Source organism: Scleropages formosus, chromosome 17 (genome assembly GCF_900964775.1).
Source record: "Scleropages formosus chromosome 17, fSclFor1.1, whole genome shotgun sequence".
NCBI lineage: Eukaryota > Metazoa > Chordata > Actinopteri > Osteoglossiformes > Osteoglossidae > Scleropages > Scleropages formosus.
In genome coordinates this window covers 3,767,087-3,789,447 of record NC_041822.1, presented here as the reverse complement: position 1 = coordinate 3,789,447, position 22,361 = coordinate 3,767,087, and the positions used below count along the sequence as shown (strand labels likewise).

The 22,361-nt window shown below is 44.4% G+C and overlaps 2 protein-coding genes across 3 annotated transcripts; one reads left to right on the top strand and one right to left on the bottom strand.

Annotated features, from left to right (window-relative positions):
- The first annotated feature begins 681 nt into the window (after positions 1-681).
- Positions 682-13,701, top strand: naaladl1 (N-acetylated alpha-linked acidic dipeptidase like 1). Its single transcript, XM_018760066.2, has 19 exons — positions 682-960; positions 2,236-2,408; positions 3,284-3,405; positions 3,956-4,075; positions 4,279-4,471; positions 5,187-5,280; positions 5,389-5,493; positions 5,963-6,048; positions 6,452-6,571; positions 6,746-6,831; positions 7,166-7,229; positions 7,850-7,917; positions 8,650-8,738; positions 8,818-8,911; positions 9,021-9,102; positions 10,906-11,079; positions 12,804-12,891; positions 12,978-13,070; positions 13,206-13,701. The coding sequence occupies exons 1-19, from the start codon at positions 764-766 to the stop codon at positions 13,381-13,383; spliced, it is 2,226 nt and encodes a 741-aa protein (XP_018615582.1). The 5' UTR covers positions 682-763; the 3' UTR covers positions 13,384-13,701.
- A 2,586-nt stretch (positions 13,702-16,287) lies between these two features.
- On the bottom strand, positions 16,288-22,066 carry LOC108939003 (protein FAM214B-like). Of its 2 annotated transcripts, XM_018760063.2 has the most exons (8): positions 21,988-22,066; positions 19,317-20,606; positions 18,404-18,462; positions 17,779-17,878; positions 17,481-17,639; positions 17,054-17,122; positions 16,680-16,897; positions 16,288-16,522 (listed from the first exon to the last, which is right to left on the bottom strand). In XM_018760063.2, the coding sequence occupies exons 2-8, from the start codon at positions 20,445-20,447 to the stop codon at positions 16,369-16,371; spliced, it is 1,890 nt and encodes a 629-aa protein (XP_018615579.2). In that variant the 5' UTR covers positions 20,448-20,606; positions 21,988-22,066; the 3' UTR covers positions 16,288-16,368. The 2 variants fall into 2 exon arrangements, with proteins under 2 accessions (XP_018615579.2, XP_018615581.2); XM_018760065.2 differs by lacking the exon at positions 16,288-16,522 and having other exon boundaries at positions 16,880-16,897; positions 17,025-17,122.
- Between the last annotated feature and the right edge of the window lie 295 nt (positions 22,067-22,361).

The following is a 22,361-nucleotide window of genomic DNA, read 5'->3' as shown; positions in this document are numbered from 1 at the left end:
ATTGGAGGGTCGTGGAGGTCCAGAGATCATCCTTGTAGCGTCAGACTTGAGGCAAAGCACACCCTGGAAGGGGCGCAAGCTCATCGCAGAGGAATTTTACACGCAAACACACACTATGGGCTATTTAGAGTCACCAGACCACCCAAAACACGTCTTTGGACCGTAGCTGTGGCTGCGAACACCTGGAGGAAACACTTGGGGCCACGGATCCATACCCGAACGCACAGCTCAGGTGACACATTAATACAATCTGCTGTGTCACCAGGCTGTGAATCGACTTTTTATTCTTGTTTTCTCAAAATGATAACATGTGAAAAGAAGTTGTTTTCTGACTCGATGCCTAGTGAGGGTCAGAATTGGGCAAAGTGTGCTTTTGGCTGATTTCTTACTGGTAACAGTAATATGTATATTCGTTGCACTGCGGTACTTCCTTAAACGTAAAATGTTGTTCACGGTTTTTCGAAACACTCTCGCCTGGATCAGCACGATTTTAGAGACAATTAAACATCCATACATTCTCGTCATGTAATTTAGCTTCCCTCTTTATCTGCGCGCCGGTCATTTCTCCTGAAAAGTCTTTCTATTTTTATGAGTCATTTGATCCCTTTGCTTCATATACACAGGACCGAAAGGGATAAAGTTCAAATCTGACTCCAGAAATCATTAATCCGGCGACTCTGCTGTGATAAAGTGTCTTTATGGACTGAACTTAGAAATAAAACAGGATGACATCCTTTCACACTTTGACTGCTCAGATAGGACCATGCTGAAGAAGGTGTTGCTTTTTGGGCTTGGAGGAGCTGTGGTCCTCACAGTAGGCATCTTGCTGGGACATTTCGGGATTAAGGATGACAGCTCGTCTTCAGAGTGCGCTCAGGAAGCTGCCCGGGATGTTGACGAGAACTTTGTCACGCAGTTCATCGAGGAGGTGGCCGCAATTCAGATAGAAGAGAACCTCAGGTAGCTCGATGGTCTCGGTCTGGGTTAGAAACACCGATGGACTGAAATTCAACTCAAAGACTGAGTTTTCTTAATGAGTGTAGTGGAATTAATGTCTTTGAATATTAAATTTCAGGGGGGGTGCGGTGGCGCAGTGGGTTGGACTGGGTCCTCCTCTCTGGTGGGTCTGGGGTTCGAGTCGCGCTTGGGGTGCCTTGCGGCGGACTGGCGTCCCGTCCTGGTTGTGTCCCCTCCCCCGCCTGCCTTACGCCCTGAGTTGCTGGGTAGGCTCCGGTTCCCCGCGACCCCGTGTGGGACAGGCAGTTCAGAAAATGTGTGTGTGTGTGTGTGTATTAAATTTCATAAGTTGGGGCGGCACGGAGGCGCAGTGAGTAGCACTGCTGTCTCACAGCGTCTGGGTGGTGCCAGAGGACGTGGGTTTGATCCCCACCCAGTCTGCGTGGAGTTGGCATGTTCTCCCTGTGTCTGTGTGGGTTTCCTCCCACAGTCCAAAGACATGCTGTTAGGTTCCCCCATAGTGTGTGAGTGACAGAAAGAGTGTGTGTGTTCCACTGATGTATGGATGAGTGACCCAGTGTAAGTAGTGTATCTAGCAGTGTAAGTCACCATGGTGAATAAGGTGTGTGGGCTGATAACGCTACATAGAGTTCATGGGAAGTCACTTTAGAGTAAAGTGTCTGATAAATAAATAAATGTAAATTTATATAGGATATAGGATCAGGGTCTATCTTCCCTGTGTTTACACTTTAACTATAACACTAGGCACATAAATAATATGTTGTGTAATTTTAATAATAATAATAATATTTTTTTTATGATTCAACTCACTCCACCTGTTCCACTTAGTGACAAACAAAATGTATTATGTATTATTTTGCCACACTGTATTTCGCCATTTGGTCATATATGCGCACAGCTACGGATATGAGTGTTGCCAAGTGAAAGGAATGAAATGAAACGTAAAAGTTAATTTGAACAATGTAAAAATGTATTTTGTCATTTAGCATCTTTGACGAAAAAGCCACGAGAGGGAAGATAGTTGGACATGAAAGTGTTAATGTCTGTTAATTTGATCAGGAACATTACATAGGGATGACATGGAGCAATATTAGATTTTATTTTCGGTATTCAGGCTCATTTTTTGGCGCTCGATAAAATGTATGAAAGTGTACTTTTTAACACGGGACGTGATCTGGCGGTGATGAGTGCCGCATGTTCGGTGCGTGCGTTTCCGGAACAATCGGCTCCTTAGCGCTGCCCTTGCTCTGTCCTCAGGACGCTGACCCGGGTGCCCCACATGGCCACCACTGCTGGGGACGAGGCCACGGTGAAATACATGCTGAGCAGGTGGCAGGACCCAGACAATGGCCTAGATGATGCCTGGAGAGAAGAGTACAAGGTTTACCTCTCCTTTCCTAACGAAACAGTTCCAAACAAAGTCACAGTCGGTGAGTTTAGCGCTTCCAAGCATCATTACTCTCATAGCGCAAGCTTTTCTTCGTTGACCTGAACTGTACTGATTTGGACAGACGGATATTTTATGGGAGAAAAAGTGCATCACAAGCACTCGTTCTAGTTGATGGGTACAGATAAGCGTTGAGCGTTAACACCCCAACTGTCGGTAAGTTCAGCTCTTCCAGCAATAAGCTACCTTGGACTCATAGATGGTTGTAGTTGTGGTCTGTTGTCGACTGTTTATAGTCGCCCGTGTGTTCAATTCTTAAGGTAATGAAATCAATTTTGGGAACTTGTAAAATGAGGGAAGAATAGGTTTTTATTTATTTTTTTTTTTTTTTGGGGGGGGAAATTAGAGTTTTTTAGAAATTCCCCTTTCAAGTGGGAGCTTGAGATGAACCTACACCAGAACTTAATCTAATAACAATAGAAAAATATACAAAAACAAAGAAAAAAAGTCAATGGAATTAACAGAAATTTGTAAGATGATCTGCATAATACAGGGCTTCTTGACCTGGGGTTTTAGTTATGGAATTTCAAATTTAGTTTTGGAAATTTTTCTTGGGGGTTATAGCTTTCATCAGATTCTTACGTGGGCCGCTGGGATACGGCCAGCGGTCCCTCAGGTAATCAAACAGAAATGAACATATGGCAAAATAATTCTGTAAAATCACACTTTATGAGCTGATGTGAATGTGCTATAAAGTTTTTGACTTAACGATGTGCAATAAAACAATACTGTTGATGTCAATCAGAGATACAGTGCAATATGTTTATGGCTACCAGTAAAGGAGTAAAGTGTTCTTACATCATATCATAATAGTGGTCCTTCACATGCTTTTTCTTATGGTCTTGTTCTGTGTGTAAGTTTCCTCTTCTGGTAGTGTCCTGTTTACTGGTACTGAGAAGGAGAAGCCTTACGGACCTGAACAGGAAGACGAAGCAGTGGTTCAGCCATACGCAGCATATGGTCCTCCTGGACATGCAAAGGTACCTTTCCCACTTCAGTACCAGAGATGAGAGGGGTACACTACCCAATGTTACGGTACGGTGGCACAGTAAGTAAGTCCGCTGTCTCACAATGCCTGGGTGGTGCGAGAGGATGTGGGTTTGATCCCCACTCAGCCTCTGTGGCGTTTACATGTTCTCTGGGTGCTCTGGTTTCCTCCCACACTCCAAAGACATGCTGTTCAGGTTCCCCCATAGTGAGTGAGTGACAGAGTGTGTTCCACTGATGTATGGATGAGTGACCCATCTAAGTAGTGTATCCAGCAGTGTAAGTCAACATGGTGAATAAGGTGTGTGGGCTGGTAACACTACATAGAGCTCATTGGAAGTGGCTTTGGAGAAAAGCATCTGTTAAATAAATAAAATGTTGCAGGTTCACTTTAAAGACTGCAGATCTCTTTCTAAAATCGAACAATGTGCTAATGAAGCGGGTTAGGTGCCCTCACTGATTCGAACGTATGCTAATCGGATAGGTTAAGGGTGCCAATCGGTTCTAATGAAGCAATGTTCCCTTGCTGCTCTGAATTGCCAGGGAAAGCTTGTGTACGCCAACGAGGGTAAGGTCAGCGACTACGAGTACCTGAACAAGACCATGAACCTCGCTGGCACCATTGCCATCGTCAAGTACGGAGGAGCAGGAAGAGCGGCAAAAGTAAGTGTCGTTTTGTGTTTGTTGCGATGTTGATCCTGAAAGAGGCTTCACTTGGGTTTTGGGGTTTGGAGCTCAACGTGAGGCTGAAGCTCCTGAGCAGCTCAATGTGGTTGCACGATATGTTATTGAAATACGTAGCCGGTTGCAAAGGAGATAATGGTACATTTGAGAACTCTAACTGGCTTCTGCTTTCTGCTTCTCAGGCCATTAACGGTGCCCTGTTTGGAGTGGCTGGGGTGCTGGTGTACACAGAGCCCCGGGACATAAACGATGGAAAAATGTCGGACTCAAGTGAGACGTACCCCCACTCCTGGTACTTGCCCCCAACCGGGGTTGAGAGAGGATCCTTCAACACCCACTTTGGGGACATGCTGACACCATACCTGGCTGCAAAAGGTGACAGCGTGTGACATCCTGAATGGAAACTCCAGGCAAAACGAGAATAGAAACCGTGTCATAGTTTAATCCGAAGCAGCGGAGACGACGCAGAACTCAGTGCTTCCATTTTTTTTTGTTCGCTACTACCTCCCGTTCCGTACAGCTGTCGCATTGAAGCCTTGATACTTGAAAAGATGGCTTCGCACTAGACAGAATTTTCCATTAATATGTTGACCACGGGGGGCGCAGTGGCGCGGTGGGTTGGACCGGGTCCTGCTCTCCAGTGGGTCTGGGGTTCGAGTCCCGCTTGGGGTGCCTTGTGATGGACTGGCATCCCGTCCTGGGTGTGTCCCCTCCCCCTCCAGCCTTGTGTTGCCGGGTAGGCTCCGGTTCCCCGTGATCCCGTATGGGACTAGCGGTTCTGACGATGTGTATGTTGGCCTCTAATAAATCAGAGAGGGGTGTGATGGTGTGGCACGTTTGACCAGGTCCTGCTCTTTGGTGGGTCTGGAGTTCGAGTCCCGCTTGGGGTGCACTGTGATGGACTGGTGTCCTGTCCTGGGTGTGTTACCCTCCCCCTCCAGCCTTGCACCCTGTGTTGCTGGGTTAAGCTCCAGCTCACTGTGACCCTCCTTGGGACAGGTGGTTTCTGTGTGTGTGTGTAATAATTCAGAGTATGAGCCCCATTATAATTTCTGACTGCGTTAAAAGAGATTTTTTTCTTGTCTCCCAGAGGACACGTACAGGATTCCTGAAGCTGACATCACAGGGATTCCGCCCATTCCCATACAACCAATTGGGTTTCAGGATGCCTACGAATTAATCTGGTGTGTGTTTCTGCTGTGCTGTGTTAGAGACATCCTTCGGTGACCATGATCTCCGGGTATGACAGGGTACGAATTCTCTCCCATTCAACTGACTGGCTGTCATTCCAGTGAGCTTGATGGACCTGGAGCTCCAGAAGCCTGGCAAGGAGCCTTCAACTGCACATATAATGTTGGAGGGCCGGGATTCAAGTCCACATCCAAATTCAATAGCAGGTGATCAAATAATTAGTATTATGACAATGATTGTTTCTCCGGTTCTGAGTGGGAGCAAAATCGTTAAAAACCGTTAAAAACTCTCAAACAATTTGCGTGTTTGTGGTTGTACTAGGGGGTGTGGTGGTGCAGTGGGTTGGGCTGGGTCTTGCTCTCCGGTGGGTCTGGGGTTCGAGTCCCGCTTGGGGTGCCTTGCGACGGACTGGCGTCCCGCCCTGGGTGCGTCCCCTCCCCCTCCGGCCTTACGCCCTGTGTTGCCGGGTTAGGCTCTGGCTCCCTTCGACCCCCATATGGGACAAGCGGTTTCAGATGATGCATCTGTGTGCGGTTGTACTTTCCGTCTCGCCTTCTGATCATCTGACAGCAAAAGTCCTGAGAGCTCATGGATGATCGCAGAGGATAGCTGGCCATAACATCATAAAATGTGTCCCGTGTCATCTGCGGGTTCATGGACGCCGTTCTTTTCCAGTGACGTGCAGTTGGACATCTACAACTGGGCTGAGTTGAGAAACTCTTCCAACGTCATGGGAATCATCAGAGGCAGTGTGGAGCCTGGTGAGTGGACCTTGACCGGTGCTGTCTGTTTGGTACCACTTTCACACACACCCTACTTCGGCGAATGATCGCCCGTGATCTCTTAAGTGCTCTTTAAGATCGGAAGGTGATCTGAATCGTGGATATTCTGATAACGTTTTATGCAACTACTCGTGTGATGAACGTTGGCTCATATGGTGGAAAGAAACCAACTAACTGTATTTAAGAATCATGCATATGCATCTAAGTGTCGCTTCCTGCTAATGTAATGAACACATAGTATTTTCTATGAGATCTACGTCCCTTGGAGAAAAGCGTCTGCTAAATGAATACATGTAAATGCGAAAACATTGCGTGTGGAGCAGTCCTTGTGTAGAGCCATAGAACGTTTCCATGACACTTCTTGCGACTTCCTCCTACTCAGACAGGTATGTCATCTACGGAAACCACAGGGACAGCTGGGTGCACGGGGCCATCGATCCCAGCAGCGGCACAGCGGTCATGTTGGAAATAACCAGGGTGCTGGGGAAGATGGTGAAGGCTGGTAAGGACTGCGGTCCAGAGCTCAAAAGCTTGCGACCGTACTTGGACCGCATGAATCCAGGCCGGTGATACCTCTTCTAAAATAGACCCGAGCGAGGACAGATGATGAGCAATGAGTGAGAACGGAAATGTGTGAATGGAATAAGTGATGGTCGTATTGTTGTTTACGTGACAGGGAAATGGAGGCCACGCAGATCCATTATTTTCGGAAGCTGGGGAGCGGAGGAGTTTGGACTCATTGGGTCCACCGAATACGCTGAGGTCATTTTTAATGCTTTTCTATTGACTGGGGACATTTTATCGCCACTTAGTAGCGCTCAGAGGATTGCGATGGAGTGGCTCTACGGTTAATTTACGTGACAATTGCCGCGCTGGTGCATCCGCGGCCGAAAAACATCAACCGAACCTAAACGTCATCCGGGGGGGTAGAGATGAGTAAACGAGGAACCTGCCCAAGTTGTCCTGGATGTGGTTCGCAGCAAAACAAATGAATCACGTTTTTTAAAAAGCACCCCTGCTCCATAATCTCCTCTGGCAACTGGAAGCTGAGATTGATAAGCTCCTCAAATATAAACCATCTGAAAATTTCCCGCAGGAGTATCAGAGCAAACTAAGGCAGCGGACCGTGGCCTACATTAACGTGGACATCTCAGTGTTCGGTGAGCATTTGTTGCTATGCAGCTGTTTTAGACGCTCAGTTAATTTGTGCTTTTTGAGATTTACTATGACCGAAAATTGGAACAGATTTTTCTTTTGTTTAGATATGTCAACTGCAGCCCTAATCGGGGCAGGTAATGATATGCAAGTCTAACGTGTCTCTCCAGCATTGACATTTAACTTCCTCAGTGCTGAGTACTAGTACCCTGCTAGTGGTGGTAAAAATGGTGTCACGTACAGGTGTGACAGTGGGAAGGGGGCAGGAGAGGCATGTCTTCCACCTCTGGTATTTTTTTTCTGACTGATCTATGTATGATGGTGGAGCAGTGGGTTGGCCCAGGTCCTGCTTTCTGGTGGGTCTGGGGTTCGAGTCCTGCTAGGGGTGCCTTGTGATAGACTGGTGTTCTGTCATGGGTGTGTCCTCTCCCCTTCCAGTTTTATGCACTATGTTGCCAGGTTAGGCTCTGGCTCTCCGCGACCCCAATGGGACAAGCGGTTCAGAAAATGTATGTATGTACTGCTGCAAAATGGTTCTTCTGTGATACCAACAAAATAAAGTCAGAGGATGACTTGAATTCCTGTTGTCTGACTCTCATCCTACTGTCGTTTTTCTCCTTCTCAGCTAACGCGACCTTAAGGGCCCAAGCATCCCCCATCGCCCAGAGTGTTGTGTTCACAGCCTCCAAACAGGTGATTTGGGCTTTTTGTTTATCTTCTAATAGGTAATAACAGTCATGTTGAATTATATATCATCATCATCATCATCATCATCAACAACGCCTTCCACCCCTCCTGGGGCGCAGGCCACCAACAAGGACTCTCCAGGTGTCTCTGCCCAGGTATCTTGGATGAAAGAAGGGGTGTTGGCCTAGTGGTTTCCAGAGTTATCCGGCTTTCGCCATCAGGCGACGTATGTCTTCTTGTGGAGGATCCATCTTCCCCAAGAGCTGAGATGTCTTGAAATTTCCTTTTTGGCGTTTCTGTAGTTGGCAAGGTTTTTACCATGTAGGGTAGCTAGCCCCACGCCCAACCCTCCTCTTTTCTCAGCCAGGCTTGGGACTGTCCATGGCGGAGTGCTTGTTGGTATAGATGATATAGCCTCAGTCATAGAGTGCCCTTATACAGGGACAGCTGGTAGCATAGTGGTTAGAGGTACTGACTTTAGACCCAAAGGTTGTAGGTTTGAGCCTCACCTCTGGCTATAGTACCCCTGAACAAGGTAATTACCCAGTTGTATAAATGGGTAAATAATTGTGACCTTAACATTGTAAGTTGCTTTGGAGAGAAGCATCACCTAGATGAATAACTGTAGATGGTGGTGATTTGGAGATATGCTGAACATCAGGTATGTACTGTAGTTGTGTAACAATCCCCAGGTTATACAGCATGGTTTGTTAACCTTTTCATGAATCACGTACTCAGGTGAAGACGCCGGCGTCCGACCTGTCTGTGTACGACAATTGGATTCGCTATTTTAACAGGACCAGCCCCACCCATGGCCTCATACCACAGTTTGTATCTCTCAACATTGTTCTTCATGCTTCATTTCTGTGGCTTTCAACTAACTGGCCGCACTACCTGCCTGTCCAGAGTACCCTACCTGACAGGAGCTGGAAGTGACTATGCTCCCTTCATGCACTTCCTGGGAATCACTTCTATGGACATTTCCTACACTTATGATAGGGTAAGTAACCCCCTGACCTTTGATGATGATTTTATGGAAACCCATATTTTCGGGCAGCTTTGTAAACTATGCATCTCATCTGGTTTCATCCTTAGCTGTTGTTTTTCAGAGTAAAACAAAAGCCCGGATTTACCCCGCATATCATACAGCCTACGACACTTTTGACTACTCCTCCAAGTACATCGATCCAGGTAAGATATCCTGCATGGTTTTCTAAATATTTAAATCCAAATGTATACATACATGGAGCATATTAGCTCTATAGAACATTGCAGTTCAGGATGTGAACTTGTAATGTGAAGGCTGTCCTTTCAAGTTCCACTTCCTGTTGATCCTGTAATGTGTGATTTTCCTGCGGCAGACTCGTGTCCTGTCCAGATTTTACCTTACCTCACAGCCTGTGCCTTGAGGATAGGTATCGGACCCCTGGGGCCTTGACCTAGACAAACAGTTATTGAATTGGATAATACACACAGATATGCGTCGCTTAACGGGAGGGATACCTTCTGAGAAATGCGTCGTTGGGTGATTTCATCATTGTGCGAACATCATTAGAGTGTACTTATACAAACCTAGATGGTACAGCCTCGATCATAAAGTGTCCTTATGCAAACCTAGATGGTATAGCCTCGATCAAAGTGTAGTTATACAAACCTAGATGGTATAGCCTCGATCATAGTGTAGTTATACCAACCTAGATGGTATAGCCTCGATCATAAAGTGTCCTTATGCAAACCTAGATGGTATAGCCTCGATCATAAAGTGTCGTTATACAAACTTAGATGGTATAGCCTCGATCATAGTGTAGTTATACAAATCTAGACGGTATAGCCTCGATCATAGAGCGTACTTATACACACCTAGATGGTATAGCCTCGATCATAAAGTGTCCTTATGCAAACCTAGATGGTATAGCCTCGATCATAGTGTACTTATAAAACCTAGATGGTATAGCCTCGATCACAGTGTAGTTATACAAACCTAGATGGTATTGCCTCGATCATGGAGTGTCCTTATGCAAACCTAGATGGTATAGCCTCGATCATAGAGCGTACTTATACACACCTAGATGGTATAGCCTCGATCATAGTGTAGTTATACAAACCTAGATGGTATAGCCTCAATCATAGAGTGTCCTTATGCAAACCTAGATGGTATAGCCTTGGTGCAGTCGAGACGCAGTAAACACGAGATTTATGTCGCTGCTGCTAGTGTAACACAGCATACTGTTTTACAGTAAACATTTTTAATGAGTAGAAAGAGTACATTGTAAAATAACACTAAAAAGTACAGTATAGTAAATGCATAAACAAGTAACATAGTTGTTTATTATCATTATCAATTATTATTTACTGTACATAATTGTATGTACTATACTTTTATATGACCGGCAGTGCAGTAGATTTCTTTACAGCAGCACCACCACGAACACGTGAGTAACACGTTGTGGTACAATGTTACGATGACCATGGCGTCGCTAGTCGATAAGTATTTTTAAGCTCCATTATTATCCTAAGGGACCACTGTTGTATATGTGGTCAGTCGTTGCCCGAAATGTTAAGTGGCGCATGACTGTATATCAGGAATAGTGTGGGTTCCTTAGAAAAAAAGCTTCAGTTAAGCAATGAATTAATAATAAAATCTACTATGTGTTGAGTATTACAACATAAAGAATATTTCTTTTGGAACTTTGCATGACTAATAAGGTTGTACATAAGTGTCTGTTTAAATACGAGTTAGAAAAATTGCATCGTTGTCCAATAGTCTTACAGCTGGCTGCTCTTTTTTGGCATAAGTTAGAGTAATTTTTTTGGGAAATGCTAAGTTAATGTTTCTGCAGAGACTTCCTTTATATTACATGCTACGTATACAGTATATTTAAAAAAATCAACAGAATTTTACACAAAAATAACATCAATCTTACTGGTACCATTTAAACTTCCCTTTAAGTACAAGTGCGAATGCACAGTCAACTAACTGTTCCTCTATGTCAGGGTTCACCAGTCACCAGACGGTGGCGAGAGTGGCGGGGAATGTGCTGCTGAGACTGGCGGACAGTCTCCTGCTGCCCTTCAGTTGCTCCGACTACGCAGAGAGCCTAGAGCAGTACCTCAGCACCGCGGTAGAGAGCTTCAATGAGAAACTGGCACAGCACGGCATCTCCATGGGTGAGCTAATCACACACTGGGGACACTGGTGAGGGTTGGCGGCATGAACATGGGAGACATTGGCAGCACGGTGGCACAGCGAGTAGCGCTGCGGTCTCACAGCACCTGGGTGGTGTGAGAAGATGTGGCTTCGATCCCTGCTCGGTCTGTGTGGAGTTTACATGTTCTTCCTGTGTCTGTGTTGGGTTCCTCCGGGTGCTCTGGTTTCCTCCCACACTCCAAAGACATGCTGTTCAGGTTCCCCCATAGTGTGTGTGTTCCACTGATGTATGGAGGAGTAACCCATTGCAAGTAGTGTATCCAGCAGTGTAAGTCACCACGGTGAATAAGGTGTGTGGGCTGATAACACTACATAGAGTTCATTGGAAGTCGCTTTGGATAAAAGCATCTGCTAAATAAATGTAAATTCAGTGCTTTATCATAGCCACAGGTGGGCCTTGGATCCTGATCTGTGAACTCGGTTTACAACGTATATACACACACTGCCTGAAGCTGCCTGTCCTGAGTAGGGTCGTAGTGAGCACAGGGCATGAGGCTGGAGGTGGAGGGGACACACCCAGGACGGGACACCAGTCCGCTGCAAGGCACCCTAAGCGGGACTCGAACCCCAGACCCACCGGAGAACAGGACCTGGCCAAACCCACCGCACCCCCAGTTTACAGTGTATTAAGACTGAATTTACATATCACATTTCTAACTGAGAAATATCTGATTTATCGCTAATATAGAAATACTGCTTCCCTGGGGATATGTCACTTTGAAGGGCAACACACAGCATGATGAAAACTTTATACTAGTGAGGATGGAGCAGCTTTTATACTAAGTCTTTTCATACTTTTCTTCACATGAAATTTCTGCAAATAAAAAGAACTAAAAGAAATCTTTAATTTCTGCATTTTTTTGTAACTTAGAAGTTAAACATTAAATATAATTAAATTAAAATTCATAGTTTTTACTGCACTTCCACATACAGACTTTAAAAATGCTCACATGCAGACTTTTTAGGAAGTTTTTTTGTATCCAGGCCCACGTTTGCTACTACAACTGTGCACGCAATTCACAAAAGCTTCCCCGACAAGATAAGAGAAAATTTGGTATTTATAATATTTATTCTGTCTTAATGTGTCACAACTTTTTCCTCATGACATTAGGCATGAAATAGGGTGAACTTGGGATGATTTGGGACAAACTGGAATTTTTCTCCATACGAAGTAATGCGTTAAGTCATTTTATTACAGTTTTTTTTGAAATTCAGTCAGTTTTCAGGAACGAGTTAGGGTTACGTAATAAGCGTTCAAAAATTTTTTAAGTAATAAAGAAACAATTGTTTTCTGTTATATAATATGTATTTGTAGCAATACAGCTGAAACAGATGAAATACAGTATATGAGATGTGGGGAAGAGCACCTATTTGTTGGTGCTGTACCATGTGTAGCAGTTAGAGCCGCTCCTTTGGACCCCAAGGTCACGGGTTCGATCCCCACCTCCAGCTATTGTACCTATGAGCAAAGTACTTACCCTAAATAGTTCCAGTAAAATTACCCAGCTGTATAAATGGGTAAATAATTAAAAACACTAAGTTCCCTCGGAGAAAAGTGTCAGATAAATGTATTTGTATGGAATTCATGGACAAGTGGGAGGAAATAGCACCACTGAAATGGGCAAGAACAGGACAGTGAAGTAAGTAACCACACCTAACAGAGGAATACCACTCGACACTGCAGTGCCCCTGAAGGATGCTGTGACCAAGTTCCGCACGGCCGCCGACGGCTTCAACGGCCGGATCGAGAGCGCCGACCTAGCGAAGGAGTCGTGAGTGAGCGTTAGACTCTCCCTTTACCGCCGCCCTGCCGTTCCTGGTGCGCACGGCTTCATTTTCGTTTTTTTTTTTGCCTCAGGCCACTGAAGGTTCGAGGGATCAATGACCAACTCATGCTCCTGGACCGGGCATTCCTGGATCCCCTGGCATTCCCAGAAAAAATAAGTTACAGGTACCGATACACCAAACACCCGATCGCTTGTTTCCCCCCCCATCCTGCTCATCTCATCTCATCCCCAACCCAAACTACATCACACACTCCTACTGAGAACATCCCAACCCCTCTTCCTCTTCATTTCCCCATCAGGCACGTCATCTGGGCCTCTCGCTCCTCCAGCGTGGCCACCTTCCCAGGCCTTGCAGATGCCTTTGAGCAGGCTGAGAAGACCAACCTCAAGCAGGACTGGGACCAGGTGCACAAGCAGCTGTCCATAGTGACCCAGGCTATTGAGGGGGCAGCCCACACCCTCGAGGAAGTAATCTAACAGGGACAACATTTGTACTTCTGCAAAAATGTTCTCTCTAAGCAGAGTAAACAGAGCATCGTACACCTCAGCAGCTAGAAAACACAATATCCTTCATCAACGGAGCACCATGTTTTTATGACACCGGGTAAATAAAATTTAGAAATACTTTTTTCTTTTTGGGGGGGTAATGTCCAGGGTACACAATAGAGAAACTGAGCTAGGGAAGAGAGAAAAAAAAAAAAAAAAAAACACATTTGTTTACACAAATATGAACCGTCCAGTGATTATGCTAAATATGATTTTGAAATTGCCCGAAGGACTTAAAGTAAATCAAAGGGGGGGGGGAAAAAAAGGAAAAAAAAAAAAAAAAATCATTCTAATTAAACATTTGCATTGCTCATTTAATTACAAGTAACTCAGATAGTATAGGTGAAGAGTAGTAAATGATTTATTGTCCTAATGTACCTCTAAATCATTTACAGCACTCACAAAGGAACAGTAGTGCAATATTATCTGGAATGTTATATATTTCACAGATAAAAATGTTGTTGGTTCCAAACCATACGATGACTGAAGATGTCTTTCCAAAAGATAAAAATAAATTGAAAGGGAGAGCAAAAGGCAGAAGACATTCCTCATTCAAGTGGAAAACCGCACATAATAAGGTGAGGGAGAGAGTTTGGTTTGTTCTCAGCTCGAGAATGTGCCAGAACCTGCAGCCAGGCCTCCTTTTGTGGAAAGAACACGGAACAATGGTGTTGGGCAGCTGAGACTCCCAGGGTAGCTGGCTCCACGCCTCAGGTCCTTAGAGGCAGCCTCGAAAAACACGGAAAACTGCGCGAGCTCATGCAAGTGACTCGTCACACAACTCTCCTCTACAGATTTAACGTAGCGGCATCGTGCAGTTATGTGAAATTTACCCATCTGTTTTTCCACTGCCATTCCCTTTACACGCCTCTATCACAGTAAACTCTCCTTGTTAGCCTTTGTTAATAGCTTTTATGATTTTGTGTACGCGGTGCATCTGCAAACCTCTCGAGAACGAAGAGCGTGCGATTTTTGCGTCGTGGATATTAGTCGAAGGGAAGCCTGTAACAGCGAGCGTGCAGACGTCACCCGATTTACCACGTGCCTTCAAAGTACTTGCACAATCCCGACAGTCAACAGCATGAAATAGCCCATTCTGCAGATTACTAAGGCTGCTTCACTTTATTTATTACGAACACAGACAGACTAGCTGCAAAATTGTAGTCCTGGCATGGTGCACCATGCAGCACAGCAACACAGGACTCTGATCAAGATCACGGGAAAGAGGGGAAGAATAATAGACAGGGGTCCTTTCGGAACTGGCAGAGCCCGGGAGAGCAAAGCATGAGCAGGGATAATATTCATCACACAAGGGAATATTGTTCTCAGGGTGTCCAATGGAGCTCATTCAGAAAAAGGGATTTTGTCCAGCCATACCGAACTGATCTTCGTAACTCTGCACCTGAAACCTGAAATGTGCTGAAATAGCTAAAAAAAACAAAGTCGCATTTAGAGGGACCGTGTTCAGCAAGACTCAAATGCACCTCTTTATATTTGCATGTTCAAGAAGTTTATAGTGCATGTCTGCATTCTACTACAAGCTCACAGGATGCACTGGAACAGTGAAGCAGTCTTTGAACTGAAAACAAAAAAGGACAAATAAAACCATTTCTTAAATTCAAGGGATTTAAAAAAAAAAAACTGTATAATTATGCTCAATATTTGTGTATTATGAAAAATACTACTTAATTGCTTTTCATAGACTCATCTGCAAATTTTGAGCTGCTCCACGACCAAAAATAAATGACCAGACATTTGACATTTTCTGGAAAATGATATTTGTATTGAACACCAAAAACAGCCAAAAACCATGTTCCAGATGTTATTAAATTAACAGAGGTCCCTTACAGTCCGTGGCATCATTTCAGAAGTTTCACTGCTCTGGGACTTGGCACCATAACGTGTAAATATTGATTTCAATTTAGCACTGAATTTCAACTCTTGGTATACATTATGTGACACAATGTTAAATAATCTACAAGAACATTCATAAACAAGACAGCACTCCTGGACATGAAGCAGTTCCAAGCTATTGCCAACCACTCTTCTTACTCACTAGACATTGAGTTAGATCTTTTAAATATGAATACATGTATTTTTTTTTTCCTAATAACTTCACTCTTCCCATGACTCCTTTCCATCCCCACAACCTCTCCAACAGTACTTGCTGAACATTACTGACTTTAAACACACTCTATGCTGTGGAGCAAATTGCTTTAAGTTTTAGGCTAATAAATACTGTCTGTGCTTATTGTCCTGTTGCTTTTGATGCGAACATGTCCAATATAACACGCCCGAGTCTTAACCCCAGGTCTTTGTTTCTTTGACGCAAAGAATGGGGTCCAGGGGGCAATGCCACAGAAACGCCGCTGGCTGTCCTTTGTCATGAATCCGCTTTGCCATACAGAGAGATGTTGGTGCCGTTGGGCTGTGGAAATTCGAATGCTGACCCTGGTCAGGACAGCAACTTCTTAAAACAACCAAGCTTTCCCCACTTCTTGTAACAGCAAAGTTCAGCCTGCTGTTCACCATCTTAACCCATCTGCCTGGATTGCGTTGCTTTCTCCTCTTTTCTCCGGTTATGGATGCATTCTCACAGAGTTCCCTTTTAGGAAAACGGGATGTGGGGTGCTCCGTTTTACTGAGCCACAGAGCCACCATTGGTCCTTTTTCTCAAGAGGGAATAGGGGATGGTGGTCCCATACAATAGGCAGAATTGAGGATGACACTATTACTCTAAATCAGCACTGGGAGAGTGTTTTGCCAAAATGTGTGTTAACGCTGAATTCAGTCATGCAAAGAGTGTTTCTCTGTCAAGTTTCCTTGGTCTTGCTGTTTTTTTTTTTTTTTTTTTGTTATTTACTTGCCACTGTATAGCCTGTCCATATCTGCCACTCAACCAAAAGGACAAGGTGGTCAGACGCGGGGGGAGTACTGGGGGTTTTTTGGCACCTCGGTGAAGGACTTCAGCTCATAAGGGATCCCTGTGTCCATCTCAATGGATTTGCGGGAAAATAGCAGCCGGATATCATTGTGCAAATAGATCTTTCCAGATTTGGAGCTCTGGAATCTGTTAAGTAAATAAATTAAGACTCTTAACAAATGCTCTAACGTTATTTACATAATATATGGAAATTCTGTACTTTAAACTACTGTATACATAAACGTAACACTAGACACACGAGTTACTGCATAAACAGACAAAGTTACACATCTGAAGATGTTACCTGAGGTGTATCAAGTAGCAGAGAATTTTCTTTCTGTCCAAGGCGTTCATTTGTGGGCCCGTTCCTTGGCCCTTCTCCTTCTCCTCCTCCTCCTCCTCCTCAACAGGCACCAGGAAAATTCGGTGGCGCAGGAAGGTCATGTGATTGACAGGCATGTCCCCGAAGTTATACGTTACCAGGAACATCTTCACCACAGTCTTGTTGGGGTTAAATAAGGTCTGGGAGGCATTCAGAAGGATTTGGTAAATATGATACATATTTAAAACAGAAACGGCTTTTAAATAAAAACTGAAACAGAATAAACAAAGAAACTGAGACAAGTAAAAACAAATCGCACACACATACACACAAAGAAATAAGTAAAGAGATCACACCACTTGGATGGTTCCTGCTTTGGGTACACTATATCCCTTCTTTCCTAGAGGTTCCAAGTAGATCACACCCTGAAAACCAGAAAATCCACAACTGTGTAACAGGGTGAAATACTGAAAGATGACTTTGACAAAACTATTAGATAAGCTTAATAATAATAATAATAATAATAATAATAATAATAATAATATTTACGTACAAGTTAACACTTACTGTAGAATTCCATAGACAATTTGATCCAAGTAAAAAAAAAAAACTGATGAAAAATGCATTTTTTACTTAAAATGTGTCGCTACAAAGTAATTCTTCACTGTACGAAAATAAGCTTCAAAAATAATTGTGTGTTACCGTGTACTGAACTGATGAAAGTTGGTTTAAGTGTAAACCGTATTGTGAGGTTTGTCAACGAGTGAGCGGGAATGACTCTACCAGAAAAGGCGAGGGGGCATTGTGCTCGGCGATGTCATAGTAGGTGACCTCGACAGGCAGGGTGGCATGCTGCGGACAGTAGGACCCGCTGGCTCCTATCTCTGCGGTGAAGCCCTCGATCCGACCCGACGGGGAGAAGCGGCCCTTCAGTATAGACTCCTGGACATTTAGGAAGGCACAACGTTAACGCCCACCCTCGACGGTCAATACAGACAGGGATTTGAGCGGTGAGAACAGCGATCTAGTGAAGAGGGAGCTGGGGAGAGGTAGGGTAAGAAGCTTGTAGCTGCTGCGTTACCTCAAAATTGCCCAGGAGAGAGCGACTGATGGAGACGGAGGGCCAGCCTGGTCGAGTGGAGCTGCAAGGCTCCCTGCATTGTCCACTACGCAGCTGACGTCTGCATCCAGAGTCCGGACAGATCAGATGGAAACAGGGATAGAGGGCAGACAGGAGACACACACACACACACACTGTATGTAACACTAGTCCCCTACCACTGACCAGCCCTGAATGAAATTTAATACCGTGACAGATTTTGTTTTCACATACTCTCAATACAATACCACATCGCTGTATGTCTGTCTCCAACAGCAATTGAATGTTTCAGCTGTTTTATAGTGATGGACGATATAATAACCTCACTGTATACTTGGCATTTTCATTTTGGCTTAAGAATTTGAATCGAAATTTGAAGTTATATATCTGACCATGAAATTATATGACAATATATATGACATGTATAATGTTAGTTTTAAAACTATCTAAAAAAAATTAAAAAGACAACATGAGGCAAAACAAAATTTAAATGAGTAAACAGGGAAAACTAAAAATAAAAAAAAAAAAAAAAAAAAAAAAACTTTCCTAAATCTACATACTGCATAAGAACAGCTACCAGATTAAAGTGACTTGATGGTAGACTTACGATTTCAACCTAATTCCATTTTTAAGCCTCCTTCCTGCTCTGCTGCAATTATTGGGACTCTGAAACAGACAAATAAGTAATTTTCTTTGGATGTGTGTCTATAAAGTGCAAAGATTTTAAAGAAAAAAAAAAAAGAAGAAAAAATTAACCACACTGATAATTACAGAAATTGTCATTACTGATTAATTTTATTTTTTACCATCTTGGAATATGAAGGTAGCAAAAATAAACACACAATGAATCTCTCTCTCTTTTCTTTTTAATTTTCAAAGTTAATAGAGGGGGGAACCCCAGAAAAATGCAGAGAAACCAAAAGCAGACACTTTCCATTCCAGCTGAAATTGAACTGAGAAAATTCCTCCCATATGGTACAGGCCTGCAGACAAGGAAGGACTTATGGTAAAGAAGTCTGGGTGTGAGGTCACAGTCATTGTTCTAATGAGGGCTGTGTAAGGAGCTGTGTCCGTGTCAACATAATTGGCCACACCACGGAGGGTGCCGGAGAACTCAGCCTTGTGCTGTCGCTACAACTACAGAGCCAACTCTGTTCCATTCGCTGTGCACCCATATCCATTTGCATCTAATTCTCCCTGCGGTCTTTGAGGTGGCATTCATTGCTTCCGCGGCCTGATTCCGAACAACAATAAGAAATATGGTATCCATGAGTCACTCAAAAGCTGATACCCTACTGCATTCACAGCGTAATACACCAGACATTATAAAAGATGCTTTGTGTTGAGAAGGGAGCCCTTTCAAAAAAAAAAAAAAAAGGCAAAAGTGCCATATTTGAAAGCACAAAATACCTGCATAATTGAATCACAATCAAGAAGGTACACACTGTCACACCCGTGACATTCCTGTCACTGGCAGGAAAAGGTGTTGATGTACAAAATATACCAGTGAACTCTCTCACCCTGGGCCGCTCCCGAGCGCAGGGCAGCAGGTGGTTCCAGAAGGGGGCAGCTTTGGCATCGGTACTGCGGAAGGCGCCGAGGCATAGCCCTGGGGCTTGCAAGGCCAGACGGCTCCTTTTGGAGGTAGATGGACCCTCATCTTCGGAGCAGGACTCTCCTGTGTCGCTGGAAGACAGAAGCTTCTTCTTGGCAGAGCAAGTATTAGTGCTGGAGATGGGGGATGATGACCCTGGTAGCGAAGTACTGGAGGTGCTGTAGGTTTTTGGGAAATTGCTGTATTTTTGAGGAGCCGACTCAAGACTAAGCTGACCATCCCTAGCATCTGCTGTTCTCAGGACATTGGAAGAAATGCCCTCCAGAGGACAGTCCCTGCAAGTGGTTGGGTGATTGGGATCTCCGAGTGCCTCATCTTTGGGCTTCGGGCTGCAGGAAAGCTGCCAAGACGACGCTCCATTGCTACAGTCCTCAGTACTAAGGTCTCCTAGGGTACAGTCTGGCATGGCGATTGCTAAGGGGGGTGTGGTCTTTAGCAAGAAGGCTAAGGGAGCTGGGTCCTTGTGCTGGGAACGATTCACTGCTTTGAGGTCTGCCAGGAACTCAGGTTTTGGGGAGGGTGGACTCTGTGCTGTAGGGACTAGTCCGTTTTGATTGTCCTGTGAGTAACACTTGACAGGGACAGGTGAAGAAGAGTATGGGACAGGGATGTCATCTGTGTGCTTGACTACGTGTGTTCCAGTATGACAGAAATGCTGACCAGAACCGCACAGCATCTCACCATCCAGGACCTCTGCCTGAGGTGCATACTCCTGTATGGGTTTAGAACAGGAGCCCTGCTCCAAGTGGGGGCGTTTGTGGCTCTGAGCCTGCTCCTGAAGGCCCCTCTTCAGTTCATTTCTCTGCAATCGTCCTCCCTTGGGGAGGTCACTGAATCCACCCATCTGGGAGAAGACGGACAGCTGATAGACCTTCTGCAGCTTGATTTTGTCCTCCCCAAAGGGTCTGCGTAGCTCCTGTCTTGCCACTGAGTTTAATCCCACCACCATGCCATGGGAAGGGGGCAGGTCCCCCTCTTGGGCTGGATGGTCTGACTGCGCCTCTTTGTGTGCAATCTCAACATGTATGTGTCGCATAGTTCTTTCAGTCCTAGTGAACAAGTGTACTGGATCCAGTAAGAAACAGATTCAGGAAAAAGTGCAAATGGCCAAGACAGCTACTTTTTTTAAAGAAGGACTGCTTCAGGAGTCCCTCTATTTTCAATATGCTCTCAACTCTTCACAGCAGCATACCATCTGCAACAAAGCAAGAAGGCGCTCCAATAAAATTCATCTCCAAAGGTGAAAGCTTACAGTTTATCAAATATGTGCATACAATGCTTTCATTTTGATAAATTTTATGAGGGTAACACACATGCTATTAATATGTATTTTTCATCTTTTCTGCCCCTCCATCTTCTCTTGGCTCAGCCATTATGTCTCAGTTTCTCCTGATTGTTCACTGATATGCAGATCACACACTGCTCTTCCAATGTTTTCCCCAAACCAACAAAGATATATCCTATCCAACGTACCAAGTCTCTCAGACACCTAAATATCGGATCACCATCTACAACTCAACAACTCTAAGACTTAAATGCTCCACTTCCTTGCTTGCGCTTCTACCTGTCAAAAGCTCTTTCTCAAACTGGACATCTTATCTCATCCTTGTCACTCAACTGCCTGGGAGTAACAACTGACTCAAGTTTATGCTTCCCCAGCATGCTGCAGTCATGACCCAATCTTGTAGACACCTCTTTTTCAACATTCACATAATCTGCAAGTACCTCACACCACATTCTACTCAGCTCTTGGTCCAGTCTACGGTGGTATTTTGCCTCGACTACTTCAACTCCCACCTGCCTGGTCTTCTGGGCTCTGCCATCAAGTCTCTTCAACTTATCCAGAATGGTGCAATGTGAGTTAAACTTGACCTGCCAAAACACTCCCACATGTCTCCCCTCCTCTTCTGCTTCCATCCTGTTTCCTGCGGCCAGCTCTATCAAGTTCAAGACTGTGGTTGCGGCATACAAAATGGTCAATGGATCAGCACCCCGATACCTAAAGGTGCTGATCAATCCTTACACCTTGGCAAGAATGCTGTGTAACTCCACCTTTTGCTGCCTGTTTTGTTTCATCACTTGGGGCATAAAACGACAAGTTAGCTTGTTCTCAATCTTGGTCCTGATGTGGTGGAGCAAACTCCCTGTCTCCACCTGAACTGCTGAATCCCTCCCAGCATTCAAGAAGAGTCTCAGAATTCATACCTTTTCATATCCATTTCTCTTCTATACTTGTGACAGCTGTATGAATTAGTCTATCAACATCTGTTAACTTTACCTATAAATTTGTTATTTCTATCCCAGATCTATAGGCAGCTACTTGAGAAATGTGAGCTACCAGAATGGTGATATCTAACAAATAAGCTTTGCCTTAATAGTGTTTGAGTCTAAAGCCCTTTATCTGATGTTTAATGAAGTCTGGCAGACTCAATTACACAGTGCTTTAAAGACAGGCCACTGCTAACACATACGTGTAAATGTAAACACAGTAATATACAGGACAGTAGATGGATATCGTGAGTATGGAAACAAAAATATTTACATCAAAAGATAAAGGCAGTAGTACAAATGCTCACCTCTTCCCTCCATTGCTCCCCTCCTTGCCAGTATCTGCCGCATTCCTGCCCCAAGATGGAGTTCTGCCTCACTGCTTCTACCAAAGACATTCCTATGGATGTCCTCCCAAACCATACCAGGACAGGCAAGGATCAATGACCTCAGCACACACCACCTAACAGAGAGGGCAGATATCATGTGGTTGCTTGAGAAGGGAAGAATGGCAAACAATAAGGCTGCAGCTCATTATTTTAGGATATTAGGGTTGTCCGTAGTTTGCAGATCAACATATCATATGATGCCCTTACATACTTTGTCTAATATGCAAGTATATTTCAATATTTTACAATTTACCAAATATAATGTGTGAAATTAGTTAAAAATATATAACAAA

What these genes read in the sequence shown, in the direction of transcription:
- naaladl1 (XM_018760066.2), top strand. Translation starts at nt 764, where the DNA reads ATGCTGAAGAAGGTGTTGCTTTTTGGGCTTGGAGGAGCTGTGGTCCTC. An exon ending in GTCCTCCTGGACATGCAAAG is followed by an intron (nt 3,406 to 3,955) that starts GTACCTTTCCCA and finishes CTGAATTGCCAG; the next exon opens with GGAAAGCTTGTGTACGCCAA. An exon ending in GGTCCACCGAATACGCTGAG is followed by an intron (nt 6,832 to 7,165) that starts GTCATTTTTAAT and finishes AATTTCCCGCAG; the next exon opens with GAGTATCAGAGCAAACTAAG.
- LOC108939003 (XM_018760063.2), bottom strand. Translation starts at nt 20,447, where the DNA reads ATGCGACACATACATGTTGAGATTGCACACAAAGAGGCGCAGTCAGAC. An exon ending in CTCTCCTGGGCAATTTTGAG is followed by an intron (nt 17,640 to 17,778) that starts GTAACGCAGCAG and finishes CTAAATGTCCAG; the next exon opens with GAGTCTATACTGAAGGGCCG. An exon ending in TGCTACTTGATACACCTCAG is followed by an intron (nt 16,523 to 16,679) that starts GTAACATCTTCA and finishes TTTACTTAACAG; the next exon opens with ATTCCAGAGCTCCAAATCTG.